Source organism: Orussus abietinus, unplaced genomic scaffold (genome assembly GCF_000612105.2).
Source record: "Orussus abietinus isolate OABI.00-Male unplaced genomic scaffold, Oabi_2.0 scaffold31, whole genome shotgun sequence".
Classification (NCBI taxonomy): Eukaryota; Metazoa; Arthropoda; class Insecta; order Hymenoptera; family Orussidae; genus Orussus; species Orussus abietinus.
This window is the reverse complement of record NW_019394774.1, coordinates 825,782-852,995: the sequence shown is the minus strand read 5'-3', so window position 1 is coordinate 852,995 and position 27,214 is coordinate 825,782. Positions and strand designations below refer to the sequence as shown.

Genomic DNA, 27,214 nt, shown 5'->3' with positions numbered 1-27,214 from the left:
TTTTTCGATTTACAGCTGGGAGGTGTATCATCGAAAGTAGCATAAGGTGATAAACGCCATGGATTGAAATTGTTCCCCCTTTAAGAGCCCAAGATCTTCAGATTTTTTCCAATCTACTGCCGAGGCGCTTCCTCGATAAAATTTTGCAAATTCAAAATTATCGTCTGCCAGTGGTCTTTATCGCGATAAAAACATCACATTCCGTGCATCATGCGCGGATTATCGTTTCGCGTTGCGTATGTACCTTAATTGCGAAATTAAAAGTATTTTAGGTCATTTACATCGATAGGAAATGTTTTGGTTATGGAGAATTGGTGTTCTCCCATTTTCCGCGCGTGGCGCTCGCATCGTTAAATCAACGAAAATCTGAGATCCTGGGTCCCGATTCCGGGGTCACTTTCTGTGGAACCGATTTTCTCGCAGTAATTCCTGCGAAATTAATTAACGGCGATCAATTAAAATTCCGCGGATTCTGCGATTCCCCGTGGGGAGAGGCTCCACTTCGCGGGATAATTTAAAGACTCCTCCGGAGAGGGTCGTACCTCTCGTAACGAGACTCGCCGTACGCAGACGTGTCTATCGCGGATTCGAAATCGATTCGCTTTTCGGGATTCAAACCCGCCTCGCTCGTGGACGGTATTGCGCGGCTCGGAAGGGCCTTTCATGTGCGTCTCAATTATCGTTATGCAAATTGACTCAGTTTTGCCGGCACTGTACACCGCGCGACCCCGCAAAGCCTTCGGGAGGTCGTATCCAGTCGTATCGGCTAGGCCTCGCAATCGCGATCGCGAAAACTCGTCCCTCGAATGGCTAATGCGATTCGCTTGGCGAATTATTACGAGACAAAGGAAAAACGCCCGCTAGGTACACTCGCGGAAATTGACCTCGATGTCAGGGAACCCCGACAAAATTGAAATGCATTCGGTGCAACGATTGAATCGCTTCTACCCGAGAATTTAGGGCTGAAACTTAACGGAATAAACGATAGACTTTACATTTCAATAACACCATTTGCATTTCGTATACATTAATGTCCTAATCACATCACACTTATCCGGAAGAACGGGATAATAGCAGAACTTATAATAAATAGACTTGAATTCGGTTCAAGTTTCGTTGTGCGCGCTCGTTACAATCGCATAAATAGTTTGGTAATATCATAAGGCACTTAGAATTAAAGGTAACACCCTCCTCAACAAGTTTGGCACTGGGGTAGCGGAAGTCTTATCACTCTATGCTTGGTAAATGCAAGTAAATAATTAAATAGAAGTAGAAATACAAGTCTCATGCTATCAACATTGGTTTAAAAGTGATGTTAACGTTCTATAAAGGCACTTCGCGGTTCGAAGTTTACAGCCATATTCCTGAAGGCACTTTGTTTTAAATATTCATTCGACGTATTTAAATCATTATGTTCTGTGAGCTGGGCTCTGGCAGTAATCGTACATCGGAATCTCGGGAGGTTCATCGATCGTTAATCGCGGTGCTCGACTTCTCGTGACTGCGATAATACACAGCGTAACTGCGGAGGCTGCTGCAATGTGCCACGAGAATGCTAGAGCAATTTTTTCTGGTGGGATAGGTTCTATCCGGTATAAAAGAACCATGTGTGCTATCCACGAACCGTGCAGTAAAGTGGCATTGGCTCGTAGAAGCTTTATCTCCGACCAAACTAGCTCCAGCATTATGACGAGCGCGGTCGTCCACACGACCGCGGACAAAATCACGATGATTAAAGGATTCGAAACGTCATTTGTCCAACTGAATAGAAATCCTTCGATAAAGAAGCTCTGCGCTAGTGCTAGCTTAACGAGAGAAGTGTCCACATTGTATGGAAAATAAAAATTAAGGACATCGACCAGTCCTGATAATGCAAAGAAAAGATATATAGTGACATGTATAACTTTTGGGGAGACTATGCTGTCGTTTGGTAACCCACTCATTAGAGTCCCTATGAGACCTACAGCTGTAGCAATTAATTTCAGACTTCCCTCGAAAGGGTGGCTTCTCCATAACCTTCCACAGTGCCAACGAAAGCCTAGTAGCGTGACACTCTTACGTTCCTCTTCAGATTTTGTCGACGACCAATATTTCCCGCATTCGTAGCACCATTTTAAGCCAAATCCATAGAAGATGCATCCAATTAGAAAATAAGGCCAGAGACTCTCGGACGTCGTCATTGTTCCACTCGTTCTAGGGCGTGCAGAATGTTAGGTTAGAAATCTACAAATAATGGACGAATAATGGACGAATCAGGACATGAAACTGAATCGCACTTAAATACCATTGTGATTAAATTTATACGACTGTCAATAAATACCTGTCAGTGATTGACGGACTTCTACTCTCCGTTTCGGAATTCAATACATTTTTCACGATGAAAACGTCTTCCATTTTACCAGGATTTCATGCTCGCTGTAAACGACTTTAGTAATGTGTTGGACAGTTTTCGCCAATTTTCATAATGCCAAGATAATACTCTGGAAATAGAGAAAATTCAACGATGCAGGACATCTGTGAGAATATTCGAACGGCAATTGAGCATGGACGAACCGATATTATCAGATCTCTCTTGGACGCATGTTAGTATCAGCCAGTGTAAATATTTATTACTACGTAACCTCACATTCGGCTTCTTCCGACTTCCGCCATCAAAACACTGATCTGTTTCCTGACCTGTATTATATATGAATTTTTCTACTTCCCTGTCGTAATTAGGTGAAAATGGAAATGCTGGAGATGGAGTTACAAGGGAAAAAATATTGAATCAACCTGTTTTAGAAGATGGAACATTCCTCTTATATGCTTCCAAAGTGAGTAGAATTTTATGCATTATTAACACACTACGCATACATGCACTACAAATAGATTATACCGTACATAGAGATAAGACAATAATTAATATGATAATTTGTTATTCATGCAGACAAATCAACCTGATGTAGTTCGGACTTTGTTAAGTTACGGAGCAGATCCATCTGTACAAAATTCACAGGGACAAAATGCAGTTGATGTGGCTTCCACTGAAACAATGCGCCAGATTTATGTAGAAGAATTACTAAGAGCAACAGCTGCATCTAAGTGAGATTTTTTAATGTAAATTGTTCGTTTAAAGAATCGATATACATGGTGCATATTTTTTGTTCACAGAGTGAGTAGAGTAATTCAGTTGCTTGCCACTGGTATAGATATTAACTCATGGGATTCCGAAGGTAGTAAAAATACACCACTTCATTGGGCAGCTTGCTATGGTAACAAGGATATTGTCGCTTGTCTTATAGGTAATACCTTAACACCCAGTTAATTCACAAATTTCATACAATATTCAAGTAATTTTAAAAATTAAAATATTTATTCCAAGATCGTGGGGCAGATGTTAATGCAGAGAATGGATGTGGTGCCACACCTCTGCATGATGCAGTGAATCGAGGGGATGTTGCTATTTGCCAAGAATTATTGCAATCTGGAGCTAATCCTCTTGTGCATGCAGTAAAAGGGTATAAATAAAATTTCGATTTGCCTTTTCTTCTATTTGATTTTAAGAAATTATCACAATTATAATATTTCAGAACGTTCTCCGGAAAGTCACCTTATGATCTCTCTCGTAATAAACCCCATCTTCAGTGTTTACTTCAAGGATTTCTTCCTAGTAACTTTAGTAGAGAGTCCGAAGCCATGCATAGCCCTCCCGTCCAATTTGCAGAAACAAATTTCTCTCAGAAATCTCTTTCCAATAACATTAGTCAACTCTCCGTCGATTTGAACAAGTCGTCAGATCAAGCATATGACATTCCAACAAGAGAATCATGTGGCTCTGAAAGTCCTCTTGGGGCAGCAATGGAGAGAGATGGAATATACAATTTAATTTGGCCAGTGCCAAAGACCATTATTGAGTTCAACACACTTTCGGGACCATTCATTGCTGGGAAGGAACTTTTCATATCCATCATCCAAGTAAGTAAAAATTAAAGCCTATTACATTTATTAATGAACAAATAGTTCAGATTTCCTTACTGGACCTAATCTTAACTTCTTAGGGAAGTGAATCTATACACAGGATATTAGATGTATGGGAAGTTAGTAGAACACACCTTCTGGATTTGGGTCACGACGTAAAAATTGGAGAAGTTCAGCCAGGTTCGGGCAGACTTCCAGAAGATAACAGAATAGAATGCATTGTTAACAAGAAGCTATTCAATTGTCCAGAAGGCTATCAGTTGCATATATCCCAATCATCGATTAAAATTAGTGCCGGTAGCTTAGCTGGACTCCACTATGCAGTTTGTACCCTGGTGCAAATTCTGCGGTTAAGCAAAAATCCTAACACAGAAGTGTGCGAAATTGATTCAGTGCTGATAAAAGACGAACCTAGGTTTGTTCATCGAGGAGTACTCCTCGACATTTCTCCGAAAGGCCGAATTCCCAACATTGAGTATTTACTCCACACAATAGATCTGTGGTCTTCCTTCAAAATATCGCACCTGCATCTCTATTCTAGATTAACTCTAACCTGCGAGTGGCAGCTTTGTTACTCAAGATCTGAAATGGTCACTATTGATCGCTACTGCAAGTGAGTATTTTGGAATAGTTAAACCTTGTATCAACCATTATCTAAAATTATACATTTCTCAGAGAACGTCACTTGGATTTAGTGCCAGTGCTAGACGTTGATTCCAATGTAAGTCAACGGCACCTGGGTCAAATGTGGCCAGTGTTCCAAGAATTATTAGCAACCTTTCCAAGCTTAAGCTACGTCCACGTGGGACCAAGATTGGCAAGTCTGCTGGTCCAGCCGGAAAGCCTTGACTCCAGTTTCTCAATAAATGAGACTGTGGAAACAGACATGTCTGAAGTCTTCAAGTCATATTCTTCTCTTCAAGAATTGTGGCATATTCTCAATCTGAGCACTAACACTACTCTATTGCTCTGTTCTAATGGCCTGCATTCTAAACCAGAGTTTCGAAGTGTACCCATTAACGTCATCCTTGTTGAATATGGTTTTCAGGTTAGATTTATCGTTACAAAGTGTTTGTTCTCAGTGATTGCCAATCCTTTTTATATTCTTTTATTAACGTTAGTTTTTATCATTTCGTAGGCTGATTACGATTTTTCAGAATGGACGGAGACATTCCGAATCGCTGGTGGAAATGTATTGCCTAGCTCTGGTACTGCGAGTTACAATAGTCTTGCAGGTTGCCCTGCTTCAACTTATGCTAATACAAGAAATGCTGTAAAAACTGCTGCGGAACAGAGTTCCATAGGAATATTAATTGCTCATTGGTCTGGTAGCCATCATTTGACTCCCCATACATTCGCTTGGGTGGGATATTTGATCGGAGCTGGTTTAGCTTGGAATCCAAATACTGAAATTGATGTGGTGCCTTTCGATGGCTTTGAGCTTCGTTCAAGCAGATTACAGTGAGTAAAATCTTTGCTACGTGGTCCTTTCTTGTGGGCATTTTTTTTTAAATTACATTAATTTGATTAGGCACCAGCGGTCTTTGATCAAATTACTGGATATTCATGTCTTCCAAGACTCTGAGCACAAAATAGGAAGTGCGATCATAGAATTGGGACGTGTGGACACTTTAGTTCTCACCTTGAGCAAGAACCAAGGGACAAACGACTTGAAACAGATTCCGGATAATCGAGGATCTACACTCTACAGATTGCTAACCGATCCAAATAACGTCAACTTGGAGTTTCTGTCAGCTGATTTATTTGCGGTAAGTCTCGTTACCTCCTCATTTTGACAGGTTACGTTACACTTTATTGATACTGTCATATTTAGCATCCTTTATAAAATGATTATAAAAATAATTCATGTACCTTTTAGAAAATGACGAAGCAGATTAAGCGAGTGTCGCATTCCTTGTACGAGGGGAATCTCGCATCGAAATTTGCTTCAATGGAGGTGCAAGAACTCCAGTTGACAGCTGATCTGATGTTGACAGCTTGTCGAATCGGTAGAACTTTAATGGGCGTCGGAGTGAATCCTAATAGTAACATGGGCCTTGCAGTCATCAACTTGGGCGTGTGCAATTTACCACCTACGTTCAGGACTGACATAGCAAATAAAATGCTGGCACACATCGAACAGTATAAAGGTGCATGGTTACAGAGGCACTTGCCACAAGGCCTGCAGAGTTCATTACTAGTGTTGACCAGTGCTCTGCACAGATTTGTCCCAGAGCCTTGAGTTATCGTCATCTAGACTATACAGTTCCTACGAGGTAAAGCAATGTAAACGTCACAGAGAATATTACCCTAATCTATGAAACACTTGAGAAAAATTTACGAAATCCTGAAGCAACTCTGTTTTTTAATTGACAAGTTAACCAGCTGTTATAAAAAATTATTTGAGACGTCGACAACTCACAGTTCACCATGGGAATTGATGCATCTTACCCAATGCGGTATTATTTATTAAAGACTGTTAAGTAGGTAAACTTTAAAAAGCAAGCAAAGATTGTACAGCGGTACGAAGCCTTTATGTACAAATTAGTAATGATAGATACAACCTAATTAGTATTAAAGGATTCGATCCGTGTTAAGCAAAACAGTGATGTTAATACTTTGACAAAGTAATATTATTGGATCGGTACAGTCAACATGTACGTTTAGATGGAACACTCATAGATGTGTTCACAGCTTCAGTATTTTGTTTAGTAATTTTCGATTGTATAAATATACTGAAGAGGGTAATCTTAAACATTATTACTGATTACTGAATAAAAAGGTAGGACTATCAATGTATAAAGACTAATTAGTAGATCCGCAGCATTTAGTGCGTAGAAAATATTCTTTTTTAAGCAATCCATATTGGCCGTTTACTGCTTTGTAAGGCAATTTTAGCGATGGAACGCAAAATATAGTCTGAGAAACGATACCTAACACGCGTTACAATTTATTCCTTATTTTAAATTAAGTTTACCACGGACTCACTATGTTGTTTTTATTTCAGTTTCTGCTGTGTTATTCACAATAAGGTTGTTCCTGTTTTGATCGTTCCAACCACCCATTTCCAGATCTTCCCTCTTCTTTTCTTCAGCTTCGGCAGCTTGCATTCTTAAGTACTCATTGATTTCAAACTCATACTTAGGAGAAGTTATTCCTAAAATGTCAGCTAACCATTCCCCCATGTAATCGCAGCCGTCAAGGACTTTAGAACTGGCGCGCATGGTCTGATACCAAATCCATGGTACCCATTCCAAGGATGCCTATAAAATATTCAGTTGTGAATTTGCAATCCAGTTGGGGAGAAACTTTTATGTACCATAGTACATGATACACAACATTTAAAAAACAGATGTTACCGGGTTTACAAGAGCAACCTGATTATCAAGAATTCCAGTATCGGTTTCGTCCTCTGAATACTCCTCCAGATCGCCATCAGAGAAGTGCAGCACTTTTTTAAGGCGTCTTTTATGCCTTCCTCTACCCTAAGATGTCATACATATTTAATTCGGAAATCATGCAATGTATACAAAATAACGTAATTTCTAGATTTTTATATTTTCTCCTAATTACTACCTCTACAGTATCAGCACTCGTATCCTCCAAGACGACATTCTCTAAATCTGAATTACATACTTCAGTCATAATTTCTCATGAGCGAGTTTTCAAGAATGACATCTAATGATCATTGCACACCTGTCAATAAATCACAAAAATGAACAATTTTTGCCGAGTTTACACTGCTCCTAAACCACTTTGTCCAATTTATAAATCCTCTTCATATTCAATACCAACATGCCGTAATGTAGTTTCCTATACAGATATGAGCAGAGATGAGTTGGGAGATTGCTCACGGGCAGGGTCGGGCGATCACATCGTGTGCTGCCCTCTGGTTTCGTACGTTAGCTTTCACCGTTTTTTGCCCCCAAGGGCGGCGCAACGAATTTCGAGTAGGGGCTCGCGCACTCGCGATGACTGTGCCATCTACCAGTTGCCGTTGGCGGCTCACGTATTCGTGATGGTAATACCATGAGGCAGTTGACGGTGGTGGCTTACCATTATGGCAATCTCCCAACTCATCTCTGCCAAATCAGCTGCTTCCAGGTGATCCACCTGCCTAAACCTGCAAAGGGGCACTATTCCGCAATACCATTTGTGAAAACTTCCTAAAATCTCTATTATTTTAAGATATAGGCAAATAGTTAAACGTTTTATCCAGTTCAAAAATTTGCTTGACATGTTAATATAAATTGTTTGTACGTTTCGGACTACATCTCGTGTATTTTTAAGTCAGATCTTCAACAGGTTGTACTCGAGATTTCAAAAATTGTTACAGAAGTATGCTAAAAGAGTATTTCTTGAAACATCACTTATCTGAACTTAAAGAAATCTTGGACGCGGAAAACGAAGACGTATATTATTCGATATATGTCAAGTAAGTTTTGTAGCAGTCATTAAATCCTACAGATTATAGACGTTTATTATTTCCTCTATCACTTTTATATGCATTGTTTTTATAGTTTTGTTTCGTTGCACCATGATGATGCAGATGCAGCCGATAAAATATGTCAACATCCTAGACATTACTTACCGTTGTGCGATGAAGGTGCTATCAAAGCCCAAGAAGAACTGGTTGCTAAAGGACAAAGCATAAAAAAATTGGCATGTAACTGCATTTCATAATATTGTGTCATGAATTATATGTATCATATGTTTCGCCCATTCAGGTGCGAACACGAATAATAGCCATTCCAGTGGGAATTACTGGCTATCGAATCGGAGCTTTAGTCTGTGCAAGAGGAACTGTGGTACGGACGTCTCAACCAACAGTTTTGAAATTAATCAAAAGGTTCAACTGTCGGAAGTGTAAACATGTTACCTTAGCCAAAGCAAGTATTCTAATAATTCTACTCTATATATGCGTGCAAACAATAGATCTTCAATGATAAAATATACAGCTCGAGTGGGAAAGAAAGATTTTCCCTGATGTTATGGAATGTGAAGCCTGTCACTCGCATAGTGTCTCGGCATTGGACACATTTCTAAACGAAGACTGCACAGACTATCAAGATATCCGACTTCAGGTTAATTTTTTCAAGTGATATCGATTATTGATTTTGCTGTGAATATATTTAAATTTAATTTATAATTCCTAACAGCAAAAGCGAAAGACTGATGGAAGCTCTCTTTACACGGAACATTTACGGATTACTCTGATTGACGATTTAGTGGACAAATGCAGACCAGGAGATGAAATAGACATAAAGTAATCATTTACAATAGGAGCAATGATAGAATTACAATTATCTTTCATTTTAATCTGTAAGAAAATTAAATGTAATTAATTTTCCTTAATTCTACAGCGGTGTACTCATTAATCGATATCCAACGCTAATAGTTGGTCAACGCATAGAAACAACACCTTTTTTGTTGGCGAATAGTGTTACAATTCATCGAAAAGTATTAGATACGAAATTTTCAACTCAGGAAACTCAGGATATTTTTGAAAAATATTGGGCAAATTTTAAAGACCACCCTTTAGTCGGAAGAGATAAAATCCTTGCTTCGATTTGTCCACAAGTATGATTCAATTTTCTTTACAAATATTACAGTGAATATAAAATATTTTATTATTTTAGCTGTTTGGGCTCTACACAGTGAAGTTAGCATTAGCTGTCGTTCTTGCTGGTGGAGTGTCAAAGACTAATGCTTCGGGTAAGCAAACTTTCTCATGGCATTCTTTGACAACCTTCTATTTAGTTTACCAAAAATGATGTGAATGAATTTGTTCTATCAGGAATGCGTGTCAGAGGTGAACCCCATCTTCTTTTTATTGGAGATCCAGGAACTGGCAAATCCCAAATGCTCCGGACTGCTTCTCGATTGGCTACGAGATCAGTATTAACTACTGGTATCGGCAGCACAGCTGCTGGACTAACGGCTGCTGCTATTAAAGTAATGATTAATAAACTACTTACTACAATGGAATTTTATGTATTTTATATACATTGTATACTTCAGGATGGAGATGGCTGGCATTTAGAAGGCGGAGCCTTAGTATTGGCTGACGGAGGAGTTTGTTGCGTAGATGAGTTCAACACAATGAGCTCTCATGATCGAGCTTCTGTACACGAAGCTATGGAACAACAAACAATATCAATAGCAAAAGCTGGACTAGTGAGCAAATTAAATTCAAGGTGCACCGTTATAGCTGCTATGAATCCTATAGGGGGTTACATGGAAGAAGGAGCGGAATTGAAAACTCGGTTGGGAATTCCTCTGCTCTCGCGTTTTGACTTGATACTAATTTTACGCGACAATAAAAATCCAGAATGGGACCTCTTAACAACCAGACATATTTTAAAAGCTGCCTGCGAGCCTGAAGAGAAAATAAATAAAAAGTAACGATTATAGGTTTTATTGAAGTCATATAATAATTTTTTAAAGACCTATCATCGAACTCATCAAAAGTTTCAACACGGTATACTGCATTCTAGGACAGCGAAATCACACATGGATCTTTTAAAGTCCGAAGGTTTATGGAAAGAGGACAGTTTACGAGAATACTTGGCATATGTACACATGTTGAAACCAAGTCTGACCCTTGAAGCCGAGGAAATTCTAAGAGCCTCGTATCTACGCCAAAGATCTCATCCGGATAGAAAGCAGGAGAGAACAACGGTGCGTCTCTTGGACAGTCTTATCAGGTATCGCCTTCTTAATTTTTTGACATTTGAGGCCACACAGAGGAACACTGTCTTAAAATTTTAACTGATTTTAATCTCACATAAAAATTGAATTAATATATTCTTCTGTTCGCTACTTTCCACCTTGTTAACCCCCAATTAAATATTATTCAATGCCAAGCAGGTTAGCCGAGGGACACGCTAGACTAATGTATCGCTCTCAAGTTCGAGCGATGGATGCCATTGTGGCTGCTCAGTTGATAGAACCTACAATGATCAAAGAGGACGTCAGTTGCCTTTTCCCTGTTGATCCTACGGCTGTGTACCGAGCCGAAGGTACTTCCCCAAAAATACCGTTACAAAAAATAATTGATACAACATCCATCGTATTTTATTTTACAGGTGAAGAGTTACTCCACAACCTGCGATTGGATCATTTAATAAAATTATTATAGTGTAAACTTTAATGTATAGTATTATTTACAAGGTAAATGCAATTGAAAGCACGTTATATTAACAGAAAAGTAAATCTATTTTTCATTAGAAAGATGTGTAATATTTAAACAGCGATCTACAGATGCACATTGAGAACCTACACATACTGCATTATAGATAACAGTTCTTTCACATATGTAGCCGAATTGCTGAATCCAGATTTAAAAAGAAAATACTTCATTGAAGGCCGACACGTGGATTGCCTGAAACTACTACGGAGTGTCTTCGAATTTGTGGTGGGGAGTAGAAATAAATCTCTAGGGAATACTTATCTAAGAAGCAATATCACGATGACTGACAGTACCCGGCAGGCCGAATCGCGTACGAGTGCCTCGGTTGATCGCGAATCGTGCTCTTCAGTTACTCCTAAACAAGGAAGAATGAATCGTTAAAATCGGAACGCTCAGCAGAATTTGGCTCGTACTTTTAAACGGCAGTATTTTAAATAATTTACAGCCAATTGCGCGTATTAAAGTTTGAAACCAACGACGGCCATGGCGATGCAGCAGAAGATGGAAATTAGAAAACGAAAGGTACGTCTGCTTGCGATCGAATTTTTCGATAAAACGAGATACGCCGAAAACCTGGAACGTCGAAATTCGGCATTTTGAGGAAGAACGGTGATTAGCGTTCGAGAATGTTCTCGATTATTAAAAATCGATACAAAAGATCTTCCGCGCTTCGGGCTAAAACGTGCGAGGCGACACGTGAGCATCGAAATCGAACCGATAAAAACGGCCGAGCAAATGATAGGTTAGGAATTAATTGTTCCGAGAACCTGCGTGAAACCGTTTAATTTGACAAATTGTAATCGCGTTAAAAAAACCATGGCCTTGGAAACGCTGAAAAAAATATTCAGTATTAAGTAAAGCGCATGGAATACTACTCGGAGAATTTATAAATAGCTCAAGAACAATTGCGAGCTTTGTAACGTGACTGATTTTATTATGAAACCCTATCCCGAGATAACATTTCTCGGAACTCGATCTCGAAAAACCCTCTTTCACCATTTACGTAAAAAAGAGGTTTTTCTCGTAGGATATTTTGCTTTAAGCTTCCTGTTTCAAGGCATGCATTATCAATAGTCAGTAGCCTTGACAACCACTTTACCGATAAAATGCCGCGGTGCATGAAATGTGAAAAGGTTTTCCTTATGCGGATATTAAGTCAATTGCTGGATGATAAGCACATTTCGCTTACCTGCTCGAAACAATAAAATAATGAGGGGGATCTTAGTTTCATTAGAATTGACATTTTATTCGTTGAGAAGAATTCGATTTCCCAACTGTTTTTCCAAAGGACAAACGGAACAAACCGGGATTTATCGGAAACAAAAACCTAGTGTCAATTCACTCCACGTATTGGTAATACTGCATCGGTATCACCCAGCAATCCGATAATCCGATGTGTTTAATTCACGCCACGATGATAGAGCATTGTGAAGTGTAAACGAGTGATTTTTCGTCATAATCCTTATCCCAAGGTCGATCGGTTAGGTGTCATCGAGCCCGGAGATAAATGCGATACACGCAAGTGAGCAGCTCAAACGCAATATATCGTCTTGGGCAGAAAAGGGTAAAGGGTGGTTGAATTTTAGCGAGGTTAAGTTTTTAAGCATTGATCATAAAATTTCTGCAAAGGGATTCCCACACGTGTTGCATTTGGAAAATGTTCACCTGAATTAACCGAACCTGATTTATTCAGCTTGGGTAAACTTAATTATTTCAGTTACAGTCGCACAATGGTAGCTTACACGACAATGATGTGGCATCGCACTCGAAGAAAGGAAGCGGTCAACCTGGCAGAAGATACTTGGGAGCAGCGGTAGTGTTAAGCATACTGTTTCTTGGCTATATAGCAATCTCGAACGACGTCAAACCTGTTCGCATGGGAAAAAGTGCCATCGACACGTTGGCTTTTTCATTCAACTTTCAAAAGCCCTTCTACGTGGTTGTGATAGACGCTGGCTCAACTGCCAGTCGTGTGATAGCATTCAATTTCCACGAATCTATCTTAAATGGTAAGCCAATACTCGATGGTGAATTATTCCACCAGATAAAACCAGGCTTAAGTTCGTTCGCCGACAAGCCTAGCGAAGGAGCTAAAACGTTGCAAGCATTACTGGAGAAGGCGAAGACTGTTGTACCTAAGTCGGAGTGGTCGCGTACCCCACTAGTCATGAAAGCAACTGCAGGCCTCAGATTGTTACCAGATCATAAGGCGAATAGCTTATTAAAAGAATGTAGACAATTATTCGAGACCTCTGGCTTCTTGGTCACAAAGAACTCTGTGTCCATAATGGAGGGCACTGATGAGGGCATTTTCTCTTGGTTCACTGTCAATTATTTATTGGACAAACTTGGCTCCCATAGCTCCGAAGAGACAGTGGCGGCTTTAGACCTAGGAGGAGGTTCTACGCAAATCACTTTTGCTCCTGCTGAGGAGCACATCAAGAGAGAAAAAAGGCATATCTATTCCATTAATGCTTTCAGTCATAATATGAGTGTCTATACGCACAGTTACTTAGGAATGGGCCTGATGGCCGCTAGGAAAGAAATTTTAACTTATAATATTAGTCAAGAGGAACTGAACAACCATGACCTTGTAGAAGTGAGATCAGAGTGTGTGAACCCTATTGTATCGACCGAATGGAACTATGGAGGTCATAATTATTTAGTAAAGGGGCCGATAAATGGAATGCACAAAATTGTCAAGACACAAAATTTTGCTGGCACCGACGAAGACAGACCCGTAGTTCGATTTCCGGAGTGTCTCAAAATTGTGAAGAGCTATATTGAGAAGATCAAGGAGAAGCCACTGAATCTAAAATCACACGATATTTATGCTTTCTCGTACTACTTTGACCGAGCTACCGAGGTGAGTATTGTGGAGATAAAATTAAAAGTTGGTCTAATTGGTGTATCTAGTCCTGACAGATATTTTCATTATTATAAAAATTAAATTGTTTTAAACTGCAATAGGTGGGTTTCATAGATCCATTTTCTGGAGGGATTATCACCCCGGATGCTTTTCTAAAAGCTGCAATGGACACGTGTGACTATCCTAATACAGATCAACCATTTATGTGCCTGGACTTGACCTTTATTTATGTGTTGCTACGAGATGGCTTCCATCTAGAACCAACAACTAAATTAAACGTAAGTGGATAAGATTTAGCAATCTCTCCTCGTTCATTAACATAAACCTATTTCATTAATTTAATATCTTTTTTACAGCTGTACAAAAAGATAAATGGTCACGAGATAAGTTGGGCATTGGGTGCTGCATTTAATGTACTTCAAAATGGACTCTGATGGCGCTATAATATAGGCTGAAATAATAGACAATTGAATAGGACTTGTAAAATCACAAAATTTATAATTTCTATAGTGGGTATCGCACTTCTTTTCGCAATATTCATGGAACTTCCAAGATGATTTCAAGGTCCTATGATAAGAATGTCAATTACACGAGGTTTTAAAACCAAAGGTTCATATACACAAATGCAGAAGACAATTGCATGTAAGTTAGAAACCTATCAAGACGGGGAGATATTTTTTTACTTCTCTGTGCTTTGCATATCGATGTTAAATATTAATGTATTGAGTAGCGATGCCAAGGAAATGATATTACCTACATTGTACAGTAGGCTCACAAAATATGTAAGATCCGAGCGTGTACATGTACTAGACTAAAGTGTTAAGTATTTTTCTTTGACGTTATCTGTACACTGCTTTTTAGATAAGTCTTGTGTAAGGCCCTTATCGCTTATGTGCATCGCATATAGGTAGATGCAGCCAGAAATCAGATACACATCGATCCTTAGTGCCTTTCAAAGCACAATGCTGTGTAATAGATTAGACATTCCATGTGAAACGTGACGTATCGTACAAACATGCACAATTGTAGGATCTCATTAGATGGGATAAACTATCGCTTTTAAATTCCATTTTATTACCGATGACTACCCTCAAAAGACCACTTTTAATAAAATAAATGTTCTCTGCTATTAAACAATAGTATAAATATCCCAGCCACTACCCCAAAGTCGACTTCCATATAAAATTTTAATATTTAACAATTCAATGCCTTATACCTAACCTCTACATTAAGCCTTTCACAATACGGTTACCTTAAACATCAATGAAGTAAAAAAAACCTGTAACGTCATCATTCCAGTAAACAGGTATCAACTTGTTGAAACATGCGCCGCCTCATCAATTGTAAAGGTTAGTTTCTGGAGTTATGCGATAAATTGGGGTCCCGAAAAAAGCGTCGCAGCGAGACCACTCATTCCCGTGAGTTTTTTCACCGTTACGTCGAAGGAGTGAAATAACAGCTAATCGTAGAAGCCGCTCCACAATTAGCCATCGTGGAAACGTCCCGTGGTCGTGCGATAAGCAGAGCGTCCATTGAACGCGCGTCAATGCCGGCGGCGCGGCATTGTAGACGGCCGACCTTTGACCGCAGCGAGTCGTCGGTGCAATTACGCCGTGCGCGACAACCTTGGCTTTTTCTTATCCACTCAATCGACGATCTATTCCGGCCGAGGTCCGCCCAGGTCGGCGCGCAGCTCGAAGTCGCGATCAGACGCCATCGACTAGTCGCGGTTAGTTCCAACAACGGCGTTTACGGATTCCTTCTTCGATTCCATTGTTCGTACTGCTCGGCCCTGCTGTCGGCGTCGTGCGCCACCCCATATCAACATGTACCACCCATCGCCAAGGTCCGTCGATTAAGGTTCATTCCGTGGCGCGGGAGGCACGCTCGACGCGCACACGCATTATGCGCATGCATGTAGAAAATTTGCACGGAAACGTTACGTATGTAGATTAAGCGCCCACGGACATAACCTAGTTCCGCGCCAGATGATCATGTCGCGTCCGCGAGAAGGACGAGTGTTGTCGTCCGGGTTAACTTTCAAAGAGGCGCGTCGACCGTCCCGCCAGTGAAACCAATGAGACCTAACCTCGAATAAATGAGCTCAACCACTAGACTGTTGACGGCTGTCTCCGTAGCAAGTATAGTGTGTAGAAACGTCCATCTTGCGAGCACGTACCAGGAACTAAAGGTAGGACGTGGGTTTCGTTCCACGGGACGTCCCAGGCGAGACGTTGATTTTCGGTGCACGCAAGTTGGTCCTTTCTTGTTGTACGTTAACCCTTTGTCCCTCGAGTCAGTTAATAACGAGCTTTGCCGCTTGTAAATCGACCTGGACAATTTGTCCTTATCTGGCTGTATGTGTGTAGATACTTCATATGACGGAGGTACCACTGAAGCATCTACTCCTGAGACATCTCTCCAAGGCACCCTCTATCCCGGAAGCGCTCTTCTCGACGTACCTCCACTTATTGGAGACCGCAGCCAGTCCTGTAATGCACCAAGAATTCAATAGAACTATCATGGAGCCCTTCTTCGAGTCTTGTATCGTTCCAACCGATGCTCCTCCAGTGTGCGAAAGGACTGCCGGCATTCAGATGAACGTTAATCGAGAGCTGACTTCTGTGTCGAGTGAATTAGATGCTTGCGTCGAATCGGAATGCAGTGCACTTGAAAATAGGTACCTGAAAGCAAGGGAGAAATACAAAGCCATGCGTTGGTGGAAGAGTCTTAAAAAAGGTATGGAAATCAAATTCAAGTTGACTAGAACTTGACGTCCATTACTTCGGAAATACATGCTTTACCGATTTGGATTGATACTAGTGGCACAAGATACTTGTTCGGATAAGTAACAATGTGTGTATCTTTAGGGAAGTCTAAGGTAAATTCAGATGACAGCTTTGTAATAAGGCTTCTCTCATTTAATATATTGGCACAATACCTCTTAGAGCGATACCCCTTCCTGTATAAGCAGCATGATAAACGAGCATTGCCATGGGATGTAAGGAAACCATTGTTGCTGCAAGAAATAATCGAGGCGGATGCAAATGTTAGTCCTTACAAAATTTCCTCATTTAGGCATCGATTGCATAGTATGTTAGGTTAACCACTCTAAAACTGTCTGTAGGTGATATGTCTGCAAGAGATGCAGGAAGATCATTTGAAAGATTTTTTAACTCCTTTTGAGGAGCTCGGTTATAAATACATATATAAGAAACGAACAAATGACAAGATGGATGGTTTGTTGCTGCTATATCGGGGGGACCAGTTCGATGTGGTGGAATATGCCAAAGTGGAGATGTTTCAATCCGACAATGAACTTCTTAGCAGAGACAACGTAGGGCTGGTTGTCAAGCTAGCCGTCAAGGAGAGCCCAAACACTCAGATTGTTATCGCAACGACTCACTTACTGTACAATCCCAGACGAGACGATGTCAGGCTATGCCAGACGCAGTTGTTGTTCTCAGAAATTGAAAGGATTGCATTCATTGAAAATACAGTGTGAGATTTTTTTGATTGGTATACTTTACTTAACTTAAAATTGGGCAATAATATTAATCGTATGTGACATTGATAACGTAACTTTATTGACTTTTAAATAGGACAGGTCCAAAGTATCATCCGATACTTCTGGCAGGTGACTTTAATCTCGAACCAAACACTGGAGTCTACAGGTTTATTACAGAAGGCTACTTCGAGTACGAAGGTAAAAGTCGTACCCTAGAGGAGGCTGACCATCACCGTTTATCTAATTATTTAATGCCACCTCGTTTACATATTACGGACAATTGCCAGCATCTTAATATTTTAACAAAGAGGTTGTTCGAAAGCAAGAACACTGGAAAAGTCATGGTAAGAATGTAATTTTACTTGTAATAATTTATTGAAGAACTCTACCCTCTATCTATTAATACATCGTGATACTTTCAACGAAATGAAGCTTGACAAAATAATACTGTTATGATTCTATTCCAGTTGGAAAATAGCGAAGGCAGAGCCGAAGAGGTGAACTCTTTGGTCGAAAGATTTGCCCATGGCGAGTTTGATTCAAAATCACTCATTCATCAGAGGGTGGAAATACTTAACGGATACTATGTGAACTTCTCCTCGGGCTGTCTAACGCATCCATTCAAAATGCAGAGTTTGTACAAACACGTCACGGAAGATGGTAAAAGGGAGGCAACAACGAATCAAGGAAGATGGATCACAGTGGATTACATATTTTTCACCGAAGTCGAACCTCTCGAGAAATATGTATTGCCCACAGTTGCGGAGTGTTCCACCTTTCCTACAATTCCTAACTTCGTAGTGGGCAGTGATCACCTTAGTCTTGGTGGAAGCTTCAAGTTGCAGAGAAAAGGATAATTTCAATTCCTTCATATACCACTACCCTGTGACAGGGTCCTCGTGGTTTTGCCAAAATGTGATTTGCTGGTCAATCTGCTGTTATCTGTCAAGCTAATCAGATGGTACAACATTGAAATAGGTTATTTTAAAGAACAGGCGCCATGAGCTGTACAAATAAATTTTTTTTTTTTATGTACGTTAGACATTAATTTGAGAGAAATGGTACAATCCTTAACGAGGACGCTCTGCAGTGTAAATTGACGCATCGGAAGATACACCCGTGTACATAGCAGAGGTTGTTACTTATTTTGAATAAATAACTCTACATTCTTAAATCTAATCGGATGGAATGCTTTCTCTTCATTATGATCAGAAGAAACCAGGTGGAGGATGTGTTTAAAAAATACAGATTTATTTGTCATACTTGATTGTTATAAAAAGAGGGCTAGAAGGTATTTTATATAATCTTTATAAGGTATCAAAAGTATAAATAGAAACTTTTATAAAAATAATGGACATAGGTAACCAGTCTTAAAATTGAAAGACTTATACTTAAATATTCTTATGTACAGTATGAACAATTATACAACTTTAAAAGGTTGTACTTGCGCTCTACCTTTCCCTGGCTTTGCCTTTAGGTAAGCCACGATGCAAGTATTTTTAACGGAAAGCTGGGCAGGTCTTACAGAGCAAGTGAAACGACAGAACTCTGTAAATTCTTTAAACTTTACCTGTAGCGCGGTATCTCCGCCATTGGGCCCGACGTCAAATTCGCACTTCAATTTCTTCTTCTTTCCTTTGATACAACAATTTAAATATCTATAATCCATGGCGTATGATTCATGAATGTCTTTCATGTCTATATTTAATTCCTGCCTAAGAATACCGGTAACAAAAACATCATCGATCCAAAAGTATTTGGAATGTTGTCGGCTGCGCTCAACCAACAATGACACGGTTCTTAATCCAGCCACATATAACCAGCCAGATAGAAACTCTGGGTAAACATCGGATGAAAAATCTTCTTTGGTGACGTACCATTTATTGTTGGGCTCTCTTATTGGAACCATGTTTTTAAAGATATAACCCATCAGTGCATCGCTAGGTGCAATGAAGTGAATTTTGTCCAATATGGAATATAAGTTCAAAATAATATCGTCATCCATTTTCATGACGTATCTAGCATGGCTGCAAGTCGTTACAGCCCATTGTAGTCCCATTAAATGCTTATACGTTAAATTGTGGTAAGCTTCAATGAAATTACCTTGAATTATATCTCTGAATCTATGGGCTTCATCCAGGATTGCTGATTGAGAGACTTTAGTGGTTTCTGTGGATTGGTCATTTAATGTACCAAGTAAGAATACTCTTCTTATTTTTAACGCTTGCAGTTCTTTCTCAGTGTATGCTCGACGTAAGGCACTACGATCCGCAGGATCACCTGCATATGACGTTACAACCCATACTAGGAATGTTGTATTGCAATCAGTATTTATAACATATTTAAAATTCCTCAAATCTAATAAATTGCTTGTGTTCGACAGAGGCAACGCAGCGTGTACAAGTTGAGATTTTGGGGCCACTTTTGACAAGTTGTTCTCCACAATGGTAACATACAGAATCACAAAAATAGTGCTCAGGACTAATGCAGGCAGTCCAAATTTTAAAGACATTGCCAGAAATTTTATAATAACTGTACATTACTTTTTGCGATAACATGGAACGATAGGTTAATTTCTCACAGGGAAGAATCCTTTTAAAGGTGCGACACTTCATTTGAATTATTTCGGCTTCTTGTTCTTTTTCTCACATAATCCGTGATTATTTACCGTTTTTTTTAACTGGAATCCCAGCACACACAATAAATGTTAATAACAAATGAAATGCATTGTCATTTTTACGTTATGTCTAGGGAGTTTTGCTGTATGAAGCGTACCATTTCTCCATAATCCATTGACGACCGCCAGCTTTGGAGTGGATGTGGATGTAAAAGTTGTCATGGCGTTTACGTTGTGGACTTTATTCGAAGCCTCTCTTTTATGTTTAAATGCTGTCTGCGTTCTACACGAAGAAAGATTCCTTGTAAAAGGTACTGATCCTATACGCTTTCTATTTCATTTGTATATCATATTATAAACATGTGCTGCAATTGCCGAAGAGGTTATGTCACGACGCGGTACAAATCTGTTAGGTGTTGAAACTGTTTTCTTTTTATTTTCTTGGTTTGACAAATATTATAATGTCAATGGAAATGGTCGAATTATACTATTTTTATTCCTGTAGTTGGCTGGGGTGCACAACAGAACATTCAAGGATTCGGAGAAGCACCGACGATCAAATTCCAACTATTGAATCTTGTGCGGTCGATTAGAACTGTGGCAAAGTGTAAGTATTTCGGTGTTTGTTATTTTATGTGATTACACAGTTATTATTTTCTTACAGTTCCATTGATATTCCTGAATATTTTGACCATCGTCGTGAAGCTGATACTTGGTTGAAGTTATAAGAACGATATTTGGTATGTGGTTCGCATGTTATGTGATAAAAATGGAATAACTGTTCGTTAGTAACAGTTCCAAACCAAATAATCTTAAGTACAATTAAGTTTGAAATGGTAAACGTTATTTTTTCACGTGAACTTTATTAAACCTAGATCTTTATACCGTAAGTGTACCTTCGAAACGTATAATTTATAAGAATCAATGGAATGTGATTATTTGGTATTGTTGATATGTAAATAAAAGATCTCCGGAAGTACTTTTAACGCTCGAACCGATTCTTCCATAAAGTATTAAGATCTATTCCCTGAAAGGCGTGACTCATGGGCTATAAAAGTAATGACTGAAAAATGTTAAATAAATCACTCGTGAAAGAGGCAACCAATTTCGTCCCATTACGCGCTAATTGCACTTGCGTAATGGAGACATGAAGTTCCTTCAACGTGTCTCATGTGCGGAGAAAAAAGGCTTCTAAAGAGAGGCAGAGTTCTCATGTTTTGTGGTGAACGAGACCGGTGAGAGGCACTGACGAATTTTCTATACAGTGGTATTATACTACTTAAGAATATAAAATACTTTGGTCAAATGTAGCACGGTAGAAAAAATCGTAGGGAAGATGTGCTCGGAAATATCGAAGGAGAAACGCCATTACGCGAGCTATTGGCAATTCTTTAAACACACAGCATGCCGTTCTATTTTACCTTGCGGTGGTATTTATCACGGCGAACTCGCGTGGCATCCCAAACGCGACGATTTTGCCCAATGTCTTTGGAATAACAAGATGTTCACAAATTTAAAGCTACGCCGATCATGTCTTGTATACAAATGGCCTGATTTTCTTCTCTGTGCATGTACCGATGTACATGTACACGGACGAGCCTCTAGGATTAGCGGTAAATTATCTAACGACTCGCGTTATAATCTCACTTCGGTCTACGAGCTTGTATTTTCAATAACGAATTTTGTATTAATGCAGAATAATGACTAACACGTAACAATTAGTTCTAAAGAAATATTTGCGTGTGCGCAAAAGAGGAGAATTAAAGACAGGATGGCGTCGACGGGTCGATACGTTATGTAAATCGCAATGTGGAGAGCAACGACGGTTTTTATTCCCTTCAAGGACGTCGGTGACGAGGTCCACCATCTTGACCGAGTAACCCGGGTGCAGGTGCGGGAGATCGAAGAGTAAGTCCCGATATTTCGTCAGTTTCTCCTCCTGCTCCTCCGTTAACCCGGCCAGAGACGAGAATTCGATCGCGTTTCATTCCTTTTGTAGTCGGGGACGACAGCAGGTTTCGTGGCGGTTGTCCTACGGTCGAGAGCAGTCTTTTGCTTCTCGATGGCCTTAAAAAGGAGTTCACGAATTTAATCGGATTTAATTGTACTTCATTCCTACAGACCTAGAAAAGAAAAAACGACAATGCCGATACGTTAATTAAAATGTAACAAATTGTCGTGATTTCTTTTTAAGTTTGTCTAATGTAACATATTGTAATTATTTTTGTAGGTTTTGGGTCAGCGGGGCCCTAGGGTGTAACGTTACGCGCGCCATTTTGAAATCCGATCGACTAATTGGCCGCCTCGCCGGGGGGCAGATAACCTAGAAGGCCCTGCTTAAATCCGAAGCACCGTAAACGTATACTTCATCCTCCGCGTTCCGATTAACTATTCCCCTTATTAATAACGCATTTTTCTTCACGCGTGATTTTGGGCAAGCAGGCCGTAGGGGAGAAAGTTGCGCGTGCGCGCCATCTTGAAATAATCATCCGATTCTAAGGTAGTCCTCGCTGCGTACCTTCATTACGCTCGACGCAACGCGTAAATTCCCAATCCAGCATGAAATTCGCATTCCATCTGCAAGCGAATGCACGACTTAACAAGATTCGACGTGACGCAGAAAGTATTCCGAAAATTTCACCCGAGGATCGCATAAACATGGTGCGACCTCCAGGACCTTGTCCAACTATTATACAACATTCCCAACTTGCGAGTTTCATGACCAACGACTCCATCCTCAGCTGATTCATTTCTTGTAAAAATATTACGTCAGACTGATGGGTGGACAGTGTCGACATGGGAAAGAGTGTGCGAGAAGCGACCTGTGACACTGTAAAGCCTTACGAAAAAAGAAAAAAGTTTATTATGTAAGGGTCCCCAAGAGGTCGAGGCGTCACGGGAAACGGCGGCCATTTTGGAAATCCCGATCGAGACACTACTTTGCAATTTCCGTAGTAAAGCAATCCGGAAGATGAATGCTCGCGAATCCATAAGAGCGCACGTAAATCCATCTATTAAGACATGAGCGATTAATCCGGGCGGATTTTGGGCAACCAGGCCAAAGGGGAGAAAGTAGCGCGCGCCATTTTGAAACGTTCCTGGGATTGCGAGGCGCCAGGTCGCGGAGCTTCCGCCAGCGGGTGTATCTCGATGACGATGTCGTCACGGGCGCGAAAGCCTGGGCCCCTCTAGGTCTAGGACGCGATTTCCGAAGGTCCGTGGCCCGTGTCGCAATCCCGTGGGGACAAAAAGCGAAGGAAAAAACGAAAAAAGACATACGACCGCGGAGGAAGAAGAGTCCCGCGGAAAAGAAACGCCGCGGCGCGCCGGCGGGTTTCTCGCGCGCGGAGAAGAGAGCCGGAGGAACGGAGAGGGAGGGAATCGCCGGCTGGCTGAATTACTCTCACTCGAGAGGCTCCTGTCTCCTCTTCGGTAGATCCCCACGCATCCCCCTGCTTCTCTTGGGGATATAAAAGCCCTGGGTTCACCTTTCGCGGAGTCACAGGACTGAGCGGCGTCACAGAAGCCGATATGAAACCTCTGATCGCGGTAAGCCAAGACACTTTCCACATTCATTACGGGAGTAAGGGAGACAGAGAGACGCGGGGCCGCAGGAGAGCGAGGGAGATCGAGCGAGTGCGGGCGAGTGCGCGGGTGCACGTGGTCAGTCGAGAGGGACCGGGAAACCGTGCGGTTCCACTTCCGCCGGACGCGGTCCTAGCCGGCCGGGCCGAAGTGGAACTCTCGCGGGACCGGACCCTCCGACTCGTCCCGGAGTTAGCCGCGTTCGTCTTCGACCTTTGAATCCGGGAAAAGGAAGTTACCCTCGTTACCGAACACTTTTATAATTATTAATTTTACATTATCACCACACATTATTCATTTTAAAACCAAGATTCAATTTTTAAGGTACGTTTCCCCGGTTGCTACGCGAGGTTACTTTTCCGGCTGATTTCCTGTTCGAGTTCACTCTTCGAGATCGAGGGGATTTTTCGTAACAAAGATTAAAGGGAGAGAATTTTAAAGAGGCGAGACGAGGGAATATTATTCGTTCGGAAAGTAGAAGCTAGGAAATCGCCGTTAATTAGTGGATTAAAGCCCGGAGGCTCGACGGTGATAGGGAAAAGTAATCGAAGTCGATTAAATCTCGAGAACGCGGGAATAAATGCCTTTACGTGGGTCACTTCTGTTGACCCATTGAAGGCCCCCGGGCAAAGCAGCATCCTCACTGCACCGGGAACTTTCTCGTCGCGAGGGCTTCGAATAAAAAAATTCGTGATTGGATGTAATTACGCGCTCCCGGGGGGGATTATTTAGACGACAAGTAAAATGTTCCGCGGCGTAAAAACTCCTAATGAGGAAAGTACCCAAGTACAACACCGGCATGTCGGATCATTAGCATTACGCGGTACCAAGGAATCAATCAAAATGTACAACGACCTTTGCACTCCTATTCCGTCACTTCGCTGCAACGTTTTCCCCATATTCAAAATTAAATACACCCTACAAAACCATCATTCACCATTCGTTCGCAACGAAAGCGAAGTGAACTTTTCGCATCTGGAGAGACTTTCGCCATCGATCGGTGACCCAATCGATCGGTGATGGGGACCAGTTCCGCGTTAGATCGAATCATTGGCCGATAGCCAGGATGCGAGGGGGTATTCACTCAGGAACTCATTTATTTTAACGCTCGAAATTATGTGGAAATCGTTGGAAACCACCGGAACACTTTTGAGGCGGAACGTCACTTGTTACCGTATCCCATTGTCTGTCATAATAAGAGATTAAAATCGTGTTCACCGATTTCCAAGTAAATCGATCATGCTGGGATCGTTAAAGCGAACGACGACGAGTACAACTCTATTTTCCAATAATTCTTTATCGAGCTCGTTTAACGATTTGAATTTCTTTTCAGTGTTTGGTAGTCGGTATGGCGGGGCTCGTCCTGGCCGAGCCGCCGGTGTCGGGGTACAACTACAATAGGCCCATCGGAGGAGGCGGTGGTTACTCCTTCGGGGGTGGCGGAGGCGGCGGGTACTCCCTCGGGGGTGGCGGCGGCGGAGGGTACACGCAGGTGTCGACGGGCTACCAGACAAGCGAAGGTGCATCGGTGGACGGAGCCCTGTTGGAGCAGATCCGACAGATTCTGCTGAAGGAGGAATCCCAGGCCCAGCAGAGCGGAGGCTTCGGGGGTGGCGGATACGCGCCGAGTTCCAGCTACGGAGCGCCGTCCCAGCAGTACGGAGTGCCCAGCTCCAGCTACGGCGTGCCCAGCTACCAGACCAGGGTGGTGGGCATCGACCTCGAAGGGATCCGACAGGCCATCCAGGTGGCTCAGTTCAACCAGGTGAGCCAGGGACCTGGCGGCTACCCGAGCGGACCCAGCAGCAGCTACGGAGCGCCCAGCAAGCCCTCCGGCAGCTACGGAGCGCCGTTCTAGAAGAGGCACCCGAAGAAAGGAAAGGTGGGAGAGGAAGAGGACATCGATGACGACTTGGACCACGACTGCGGCTACCGCGAGGGGAACATCGAGCGGATCGTCCGGAGCTGGAGCGAGGGTCGACCGACCCGCCGACAGGGGTTAGAGGGGATTCCCAGATGAAGAGCTTGAAGATCCCTGGATCCCTTCAACATAGTCGAGTTCGGAGTCCGACAAGACCTGGTCTTGCTGGGAATCATACCGAGTAGGTTGATTTTTCTACCCGGAGGACTTGGTTCCCTGGCTCCGAGGCTCGACTATGCGCGTGGGGTACTTTATTACACCTGGAAGGAAGACCTGGAAACGGGATATCTCTGTAGTTCGAGGACCCACGGCCAGGAGACCAGAAGACTCCCGGGAGAGTCGAACGACAAGGACAGCCGGAGGGTGGAATGATTCGAGACGCGATGCCAGATCGCTTACACCGACTCATGGATCCTTTCCGCCGAACTTAACGACGGATCCGATTACCTTAACTTCGAGGACCACCGAGTGGATCTCCGACTGCTCGTGTCGTTCTCCGGCCACGTCGGCGGTCGGGTCGGCTGCTGAAATCTGGACCACTCGGGACGTTTTCCAAGACCACGTATTGAGATCACGGACGTGGTCATTGCCCGTGCCAGGATCGAAGGGACGAGAGGAACGAGAGAAAGAGAGAGAGATGTGATCGGCGCAGCGAAGCGCCTCTTGTAAATACAGAGATACCACACGTCAGTACGGAGTTAACACACTCTACACGCGCCTCGGAGGAGCCTTCTCGGCGCCACCCTTGGAGTCCACCTAGGGAACCGGATGCGGAAGCGGAGGCTTAGTTAGAGTCGCCGAACGATGCCGAGGGCCTTCGAGAGGTCGTGCGCCGCACTTGGCACGACCTACGAGGGCCGGCAGCCTCGCTCGGGGACGTCGAGGCGGTCGCTTTTCGTCCCGACGCCATTTTGGAGAACCGCGACCGCCGAGAGGGATGCTCCGAGGCGCCCATACATATACACTATTTTTGTACCCTATCGTAACTACCTTTTAACCACGTATACTCTTTTTATACTTGTATAAAGGCTTCTTTTTGTAGAAAAAAAAAAATAAAAAAACACGTCGCCACCGTTAACCAGTCTACACTGATCTCATCCGTTGCCGAGCGCAGGATGCGAGTCCTCATCCTTGATTCGCTCTTTTTCGTTTCTTTTTTAACCCATCCGGTGCATCGCCAGATATCTCGGCAGACGCTTTACGCTCGCCGCGGGTCTCGGCTCCGTTTTTTTCGAGGCGAAACCATTTTTCGAGAACCCGACGCCTTTCTCCTTTCACTCCGAACCGGCCGCTGGCTGGACCCTCCTCCGGGAGAGCATTAACTCGGATGCGAGGAGAATCGACCGATGTCTCTCTCGCGATGGCCTTTTCCGAATGAGATGCGATTGCGAAACGAGGCTCCACTCGAGGAAGCACTTCGGACGGGCCCCAGGCCTATGGCCGTTTTTTCTTTTCCTTGGGGGCCTTTTTATTTTTATCATCCCAGCCTCCTGGAGAAATCGACGTCTGGAGATTAAAACGAATGGTCCCGGGTCTTTCCGTGGGGTGATATATCGGAGTGGGCG

The 27,214-nt window shown here is 42.1% G+C and overlaps 9 protein-coding genes across 20 annotated transcripts; 6 read left to right on the top strand and 3 right to left on the bottom strand.

Annotated features, from left to right (window-relative positions):
- Positions 1–790: 790 nt before the first annotated feature.
- On the top strand, positions 791–6,889 carry LOC105698671. The gene is made up of 12 exons (XM_012423128.1): positions 791–864; positions 2,403–2,582; positions 2,719–2,813; positions 2,927–3,081; positions 3,151–3,281; positions 3,362–3,497; positions 3,570–3,954; positions 4,038–4,570; positions 4,633–5,005; positions 5,096–5,418; positions 5,489–5,726; positions 5,837–6,889. The coding sequence occupies exons 2-12, from the start codon at positions 2,504–2,506 to the stop codon at positions 6,197–6,199; spliced, it is 2,811 nt and encodes a 936-aa protein (XP_012278551.1). The 5' UTR covers positions 791–864; positions 2,403–2,503; the 3' UTR covers positions 6,200–6,889.
- On the bottom strand, positions 991–2,641 carry LOC105698672 (transmembrane protein 45B-like). 2 transcript variants are annotated; one of them, XM_012423130.2, is made up of 3 exons: positions 2,554–2,641; positions 2,321–2,480; positions 991–2,193 (listed from the first exon to the last, which is right to left on the bottom strand). In XM_012423130.2, exons 2-3 carry the CDS (start codon positions 2,392–2,394, stop codon positions 1,410–1,412), a joined length of 858 nt encoding a protein of 285 aa, XP_012278553.1. In that variant the 5' UTR covers positions 2,395–2,480; positions 2,554–2,641; the 3' UTR covers positions 991–1,409. The 2 variants fall into 2 exon arrangements, with proteins under 2 accessions (XP_012278553.1, XP_012278554.1); XM_012423131.1 differs by lacking the exon at positions 2,554–2,641 and having other exon boundaries at positions 991–2,223; positions 2,321–2,462.
- LOC105698673 (protein FAM177A1) lies at positions 6,090–7,687 on the bottom strand. Of its 2 annotated transcripts, XM_012423133.2 has the most exons (4): positions 7,534–7,687; positions 7,317–7,442; positions 6,946–7,220; positions 6,090–6,226 (listed from the first exon to the last, which is right to left on the bottom strand). In XM_012423133.2, coding segments are annotated over exons 1-4 (471 nt in total). In that variant the 5' UTR covers positions 7,603–7,687; the 3' UTR covers positions 6,090–6,225. The 2 variants fall into 2 exon arrangements, with proteins under 2 accessions (XP_012278556.1, XP_012278555.1); XM_012423132.2 differs by lacking the exon at positions 6,090–6,226 and having other exon boundaries at positions 6,473–7,220; positions 7,534–7,685.
- A 351-nt stretch (positions 7,688–8,038) lies between these two features.
- On the top strand, positions 8,039–11,163 carry LOC105698643 (DNA helicase MCM9). Of its 2 annotated transcripts, XM_012423061.1 has the most exons (13): positions 8,039–8,213; positions 8,294–8,392; positions 8,478–8,619; positions 8,685–8,846; positions 8,916–9,041; positions 9,117–9,223; positions 9,321–9,537; positions 9,597–9,672; positions 9,755–9,912; positions 9,979–10,358; positions 10,455–10,664; positions 10,828–10,979; positions 11,046–11,163. In XM_012423061.1, the coding sequence occupies exons 2-13, from the start codon at positions 8,298–8,300 to the stop codon at positions 11,096–11,098; spliced, it is 1,878 nt and encodes a 625-aa protein (XP_012278484.1). In that variant the 5' UTR covers positions 8,039–8,213; positions 8,294–8,297; the 3' UTR covers positions 11,099–11,163. The 2 variants fall into 2 exon arrangements, with proteins under 2 accessions (XP_012278484.1, XP_012278485.1); XM_012423062.1 differs by lacking the exon at positions 11,046–11,163 and having other exon boundaries at positions 10,455–10,638; positions 10,828–10,975.
- Positions 11,164–11,261: 98 nt separating this feature from the next.
- LOC105698645 (ectonucleoside triphosphate diphosphohydrolase 5) lies at positions 11,262–15,152 on the top strand. Of its 5 annotated transcripts, none has more exons than XM_012423072.2 (4): positions 11,262–11,671; positions 12,873–14,015; positions 14,120–14,296; positions 14,375–15,152. In XM_012423072.2, the coding sequence occupies exons 1-4, from the start codon at positions 11,633–11,635 to the stop codon at positions 14,450–14,452; spliced, it is 1,437 nt and encodes a 478-aa protein (XP_012278495.1). In that variant the 5' UTR covers positions 11,262–11,632; the 3' UTR covers positions 14,453–15,152. The 5 variants fall into 5 exon arrangements, with proteins under 5 accessions (XP_012278495.1, XP_012278494.1, XP_012278493.1 ...); XM_012423071.2 differs by having other exon boundaries at positions 11,302–11,671; positions 12,867–14,015; XM_012423070.2 differs by lacking the exon at positions 11,262–11,671 and adding an exon at positions 11,754–12,713.
- Positions 15,153–15,282: 130 nt separating this feature from the next.
- Positions 15,283–18,705, top strand: LOC105698644 (protein angel). Of its 4 annotated transcripts, none has more exons than XM_012423065.2 (6): positions 15,283–15,747; positions 16,388–16,757; positions 16,889–17,067; positions 17,146–17,519; positions 17,621–17,870; positions 17,994–18,705. In XM_012423065.2, the coding sequence occupies exons 1-6, from the start codon at positions 15,565–15,567 to the stop codon at positions 18,381–18,383; spliced, it is 1,746 nt and encodes a 581-aa protein (XP_012278488.1). In that variant the 5' UTR covers positions 15,283–15,564; the 3' UTR covers positions 18,384–18,705. The 4 variants fall into 4 exon arrangements, with proteins under 4 accessions (XP_012278488.1, XP_012278486.1, XP_012278489.1 ...); XM_012423063.2 differs by having other exon boundaries at positions 15,283–15,864; XM_012423066.2 differs by lacking the exon at positions 15,283–15,747 and adding an exon at positions 15,901–16,209.
- A 100-nt stretch (positions 18,706–18,805) lies between these two features.
- LOC105698647 (beta-1,3-galactosyltransferase 5) lies at positions 18,806–20,064 on the bottom strand. The gene has a single exon (XM_012423074.1). The coding sequence runs from the start codon at positions 20,036–20,038 to the stop codon at positions 18,947–18,949; it is 1,092 nt and encodes a 363-aa protein (XP_012278497.1). The 5' UTR covers positions 20,039–20,064; the 3' UTR covers positions 18,806–18,946.
- On the top strand, positions 19,637–21,133 carry LOC105698648 (immediate early response 3-interacting protein 1). Of its 2 annotated transcripts, XM_012423075.1 has the most exons (5): positions 19,637–19,722; positions 19,910–19,973; positions 20,278–20,454; positions 20,649–20,750; positions 20,808–21,133. In XM_012423075.1, the coding sequence occupies exons 3-5, from the start codon at positions 20,364–20,366 to the stop codon at positions 20,861–20,863; spliced, it is 249 nt and encodes an 82-aa protein (XP_012278498.1). In that variant the 5' UTR covers positions 19,637–19,722; positions 19,910–19,973; positions 20,278–20,363; the 3' UTR covers positions 20,864–21,133. The 2 variants fall into 2 exon arrangements, with proteins under 2 accessions (XP_012278498.1, XP_012278499.1); XM_012423076.1 differs by lacking the exons at positions 19,637–19,722; positions 19,910–19,973 and adding an exon at positions 20,027–20,127.
- A 2,431-nt stretch (positions 21,134–23,564) lies between these two features.
- LOC105698652 (pro-resilin) lies at positions 23,565–26,713 on the top strand. The gene is made up of 2 exons (XM_012423086.1): positions 23,565–23,692; positions 25,062–26,713. The coding sequence occupies exons 1-2, from the start codon at positions 23,675–23,677 to the stop codon at positions 25,584–25,586; spliced, it is 543 nt and encodes a 180-aa protein (XP_012278509.1). The 5' UTR covers positions 23,565–23,674; the 3' UTR covers positions 25,587–26,713.
- The last annotated feature ends 501 nt before the right edge of the window (positions 26,714–27,214 follow it).

What these genes read in the sequence shown, in the direction of transcription:
- LOC105698672 (XM_012423130.2), bottom strand. Translation starts at nt 2,394, where the DNA reads ATGGAAGACGTTTTCATCGTGAAAAATGTATTGAATTCCGAAACGGAG. An exon ending in AGTCCGTCAATCACTGACAG is followed by an intron (nt 2,194 to 2,320) that starts GTATTTATTGAC and finishes TGCACGCCCTAG; the next exon opens with AACGAGTGGAACAATGACGA.
- LOC105698671 (XM_012423128.1), top strand. Translation starts at nt 2,504, where the DNA reads ATGCAGGACATCTGTGAGAATATTCGAACGGCAATTGAGCATGGACGA. An exon ending in CAGATCTCTCTTGGACGCAT is followed by an intron (nt 2,583 to 2,718) that starts GTTAGTATCAGC and finishes TGTCGTAATTAG; the next exon opens with GTGAAAATGGAAATGCTGGA. An exon ending in TCCTCTTATATGCTTCCAAA is followed by an intron (nt 2,814 to 2,926) that starts GTGAGTAGAATT and finishes TTATTCATGCAG; the next exon opens with ACAAATCAACCTGATGTAGT.
- LOC105698673 (XM_012423133.2), bottom strand. Translation starts at nt 7,602, where the DNA reads ATGACTGAAGTATGTAATTCAGATTTAGAGAATGTCGTCTTGGAGGAT. An exon ending in CGAGTGCTGATACTGTAGAG is followed by an intron (nt 7,443 to 7,533) that starts GTAGTAATTAGG and finishes ATGACATCTTAG; the next exon opens with GGTAGAGGAAGGCATAAAAG. An exon ending in AGGTTGCTCTTGTAAACCCG is followed by an intron (nt 7,221 to 7,316) that starts GTAACATCTGTT and finishes AATATTTTATAG; the next exon opens with GCATCCTTGGAATGGGTACC.
- LOC105698643 (XM_012423061.1), top strand. Translation starts at nt 8,298, where the DNA reads ATGCTAAAAGAGTATTTCTTGAAACATCACTTATCTGAACTTAAAGAA. An exon ending in AACATGTTACCTTAGCCAAA is followed by an intron (nt 8,847 to 8,915) that starts GCAAGTATTCTA and finishes TAAAATATACAG; the next exon opens with CTCGAGTGGGAAAGAAAGAT. An exon ending in GGAGATGAAATAGACATAAA is followed by an intron (nt 9,224 to 9,320) that starts GTAATCATTTAC and finishes TTAATTCTACAG; the next exon opens with CGGTGTACTCATTAATCGAT.
- LOC105698645 (XM_012423069.2), top strand. Translation starts at nt 12,657, where the DNA reads ATGCGATACACGCAAGTGAGCAGCTCAAACGCAATATATCGTCTTGGG. An exon ending in ATCGTCTTGGGCAGAAAAGG is followed by an intron (nt 12,714 to 12,866) that starts GTAAAGGGTGGT and finishes TAATTATTTCAG; the next exon opens with TTACAGTCGCACAATGGTAG. An exon ending in AACCAACAACTAAATTAAAC is followed by an intron (nt 14,297 to 14,374) that starts GTAAGTGGATAA and finishes TCTTTTTTACAG; the next exon opens with CTGTACAAAAAGATAAATGG.
- LOC105698644 (XM_012423063.2), top strand. Translation starts at nt 15,565, where the DNA reads ATGCCGGCGGCGCGGCATTGTAGACGGCCGACCTTTGACCGCAGCGAG. An exon ending in ATGTACCACCCATCGCCAAG is followed by an intron (nt 15,865 to 16,387) that starts GTCCGTCGATTA and finishes GTATGTGTGTAG; the next exon opens with ATACTTCATATGACGGAGGT. An exon ending in AGAACACTGGAAAAGTCATG is followed by an intron (nt 17,871 to 17,993) that starts GTAAGAATGTAA and finishes ATTCTATTCCAG; the next exon opens with TTGGAAAATAGCGAAGGCAG.
- LOC105698647 (XM_012423074.1), bottom strand. Translation starts at nt 20,038, where the DNA reads ATGTCTTTAAAATTTGGACTGCCTGCATTAGTCCTGAGCACTATTTTT.
- LOC105698648 (XM_012423075.1), top strand. Translation starts at nt 20,364, where the DNA reads ATGGCGTTTACGTTGTGGACTTTATTCGAAGCCTCTCTTTTATGTTTA. An exon ending in AGAAAGATTCCTTGTAAAAG is followed by an intron (nt 20,455 to 20,648) that starts GTACTGATCCTA and finishes TTATTCCTGTAG; the next exon opens with TTGGCTGGGGTGCACAACAG. An exon ending in GATTAGAACTGTGGCAAAGT is followed by an intron (nt 20,751 to 20,807) that starts GTAAGTATTTCG and finishes ATTTTCTTACAG; the next exon opens with TTCCATTGATATTCCTGAAT.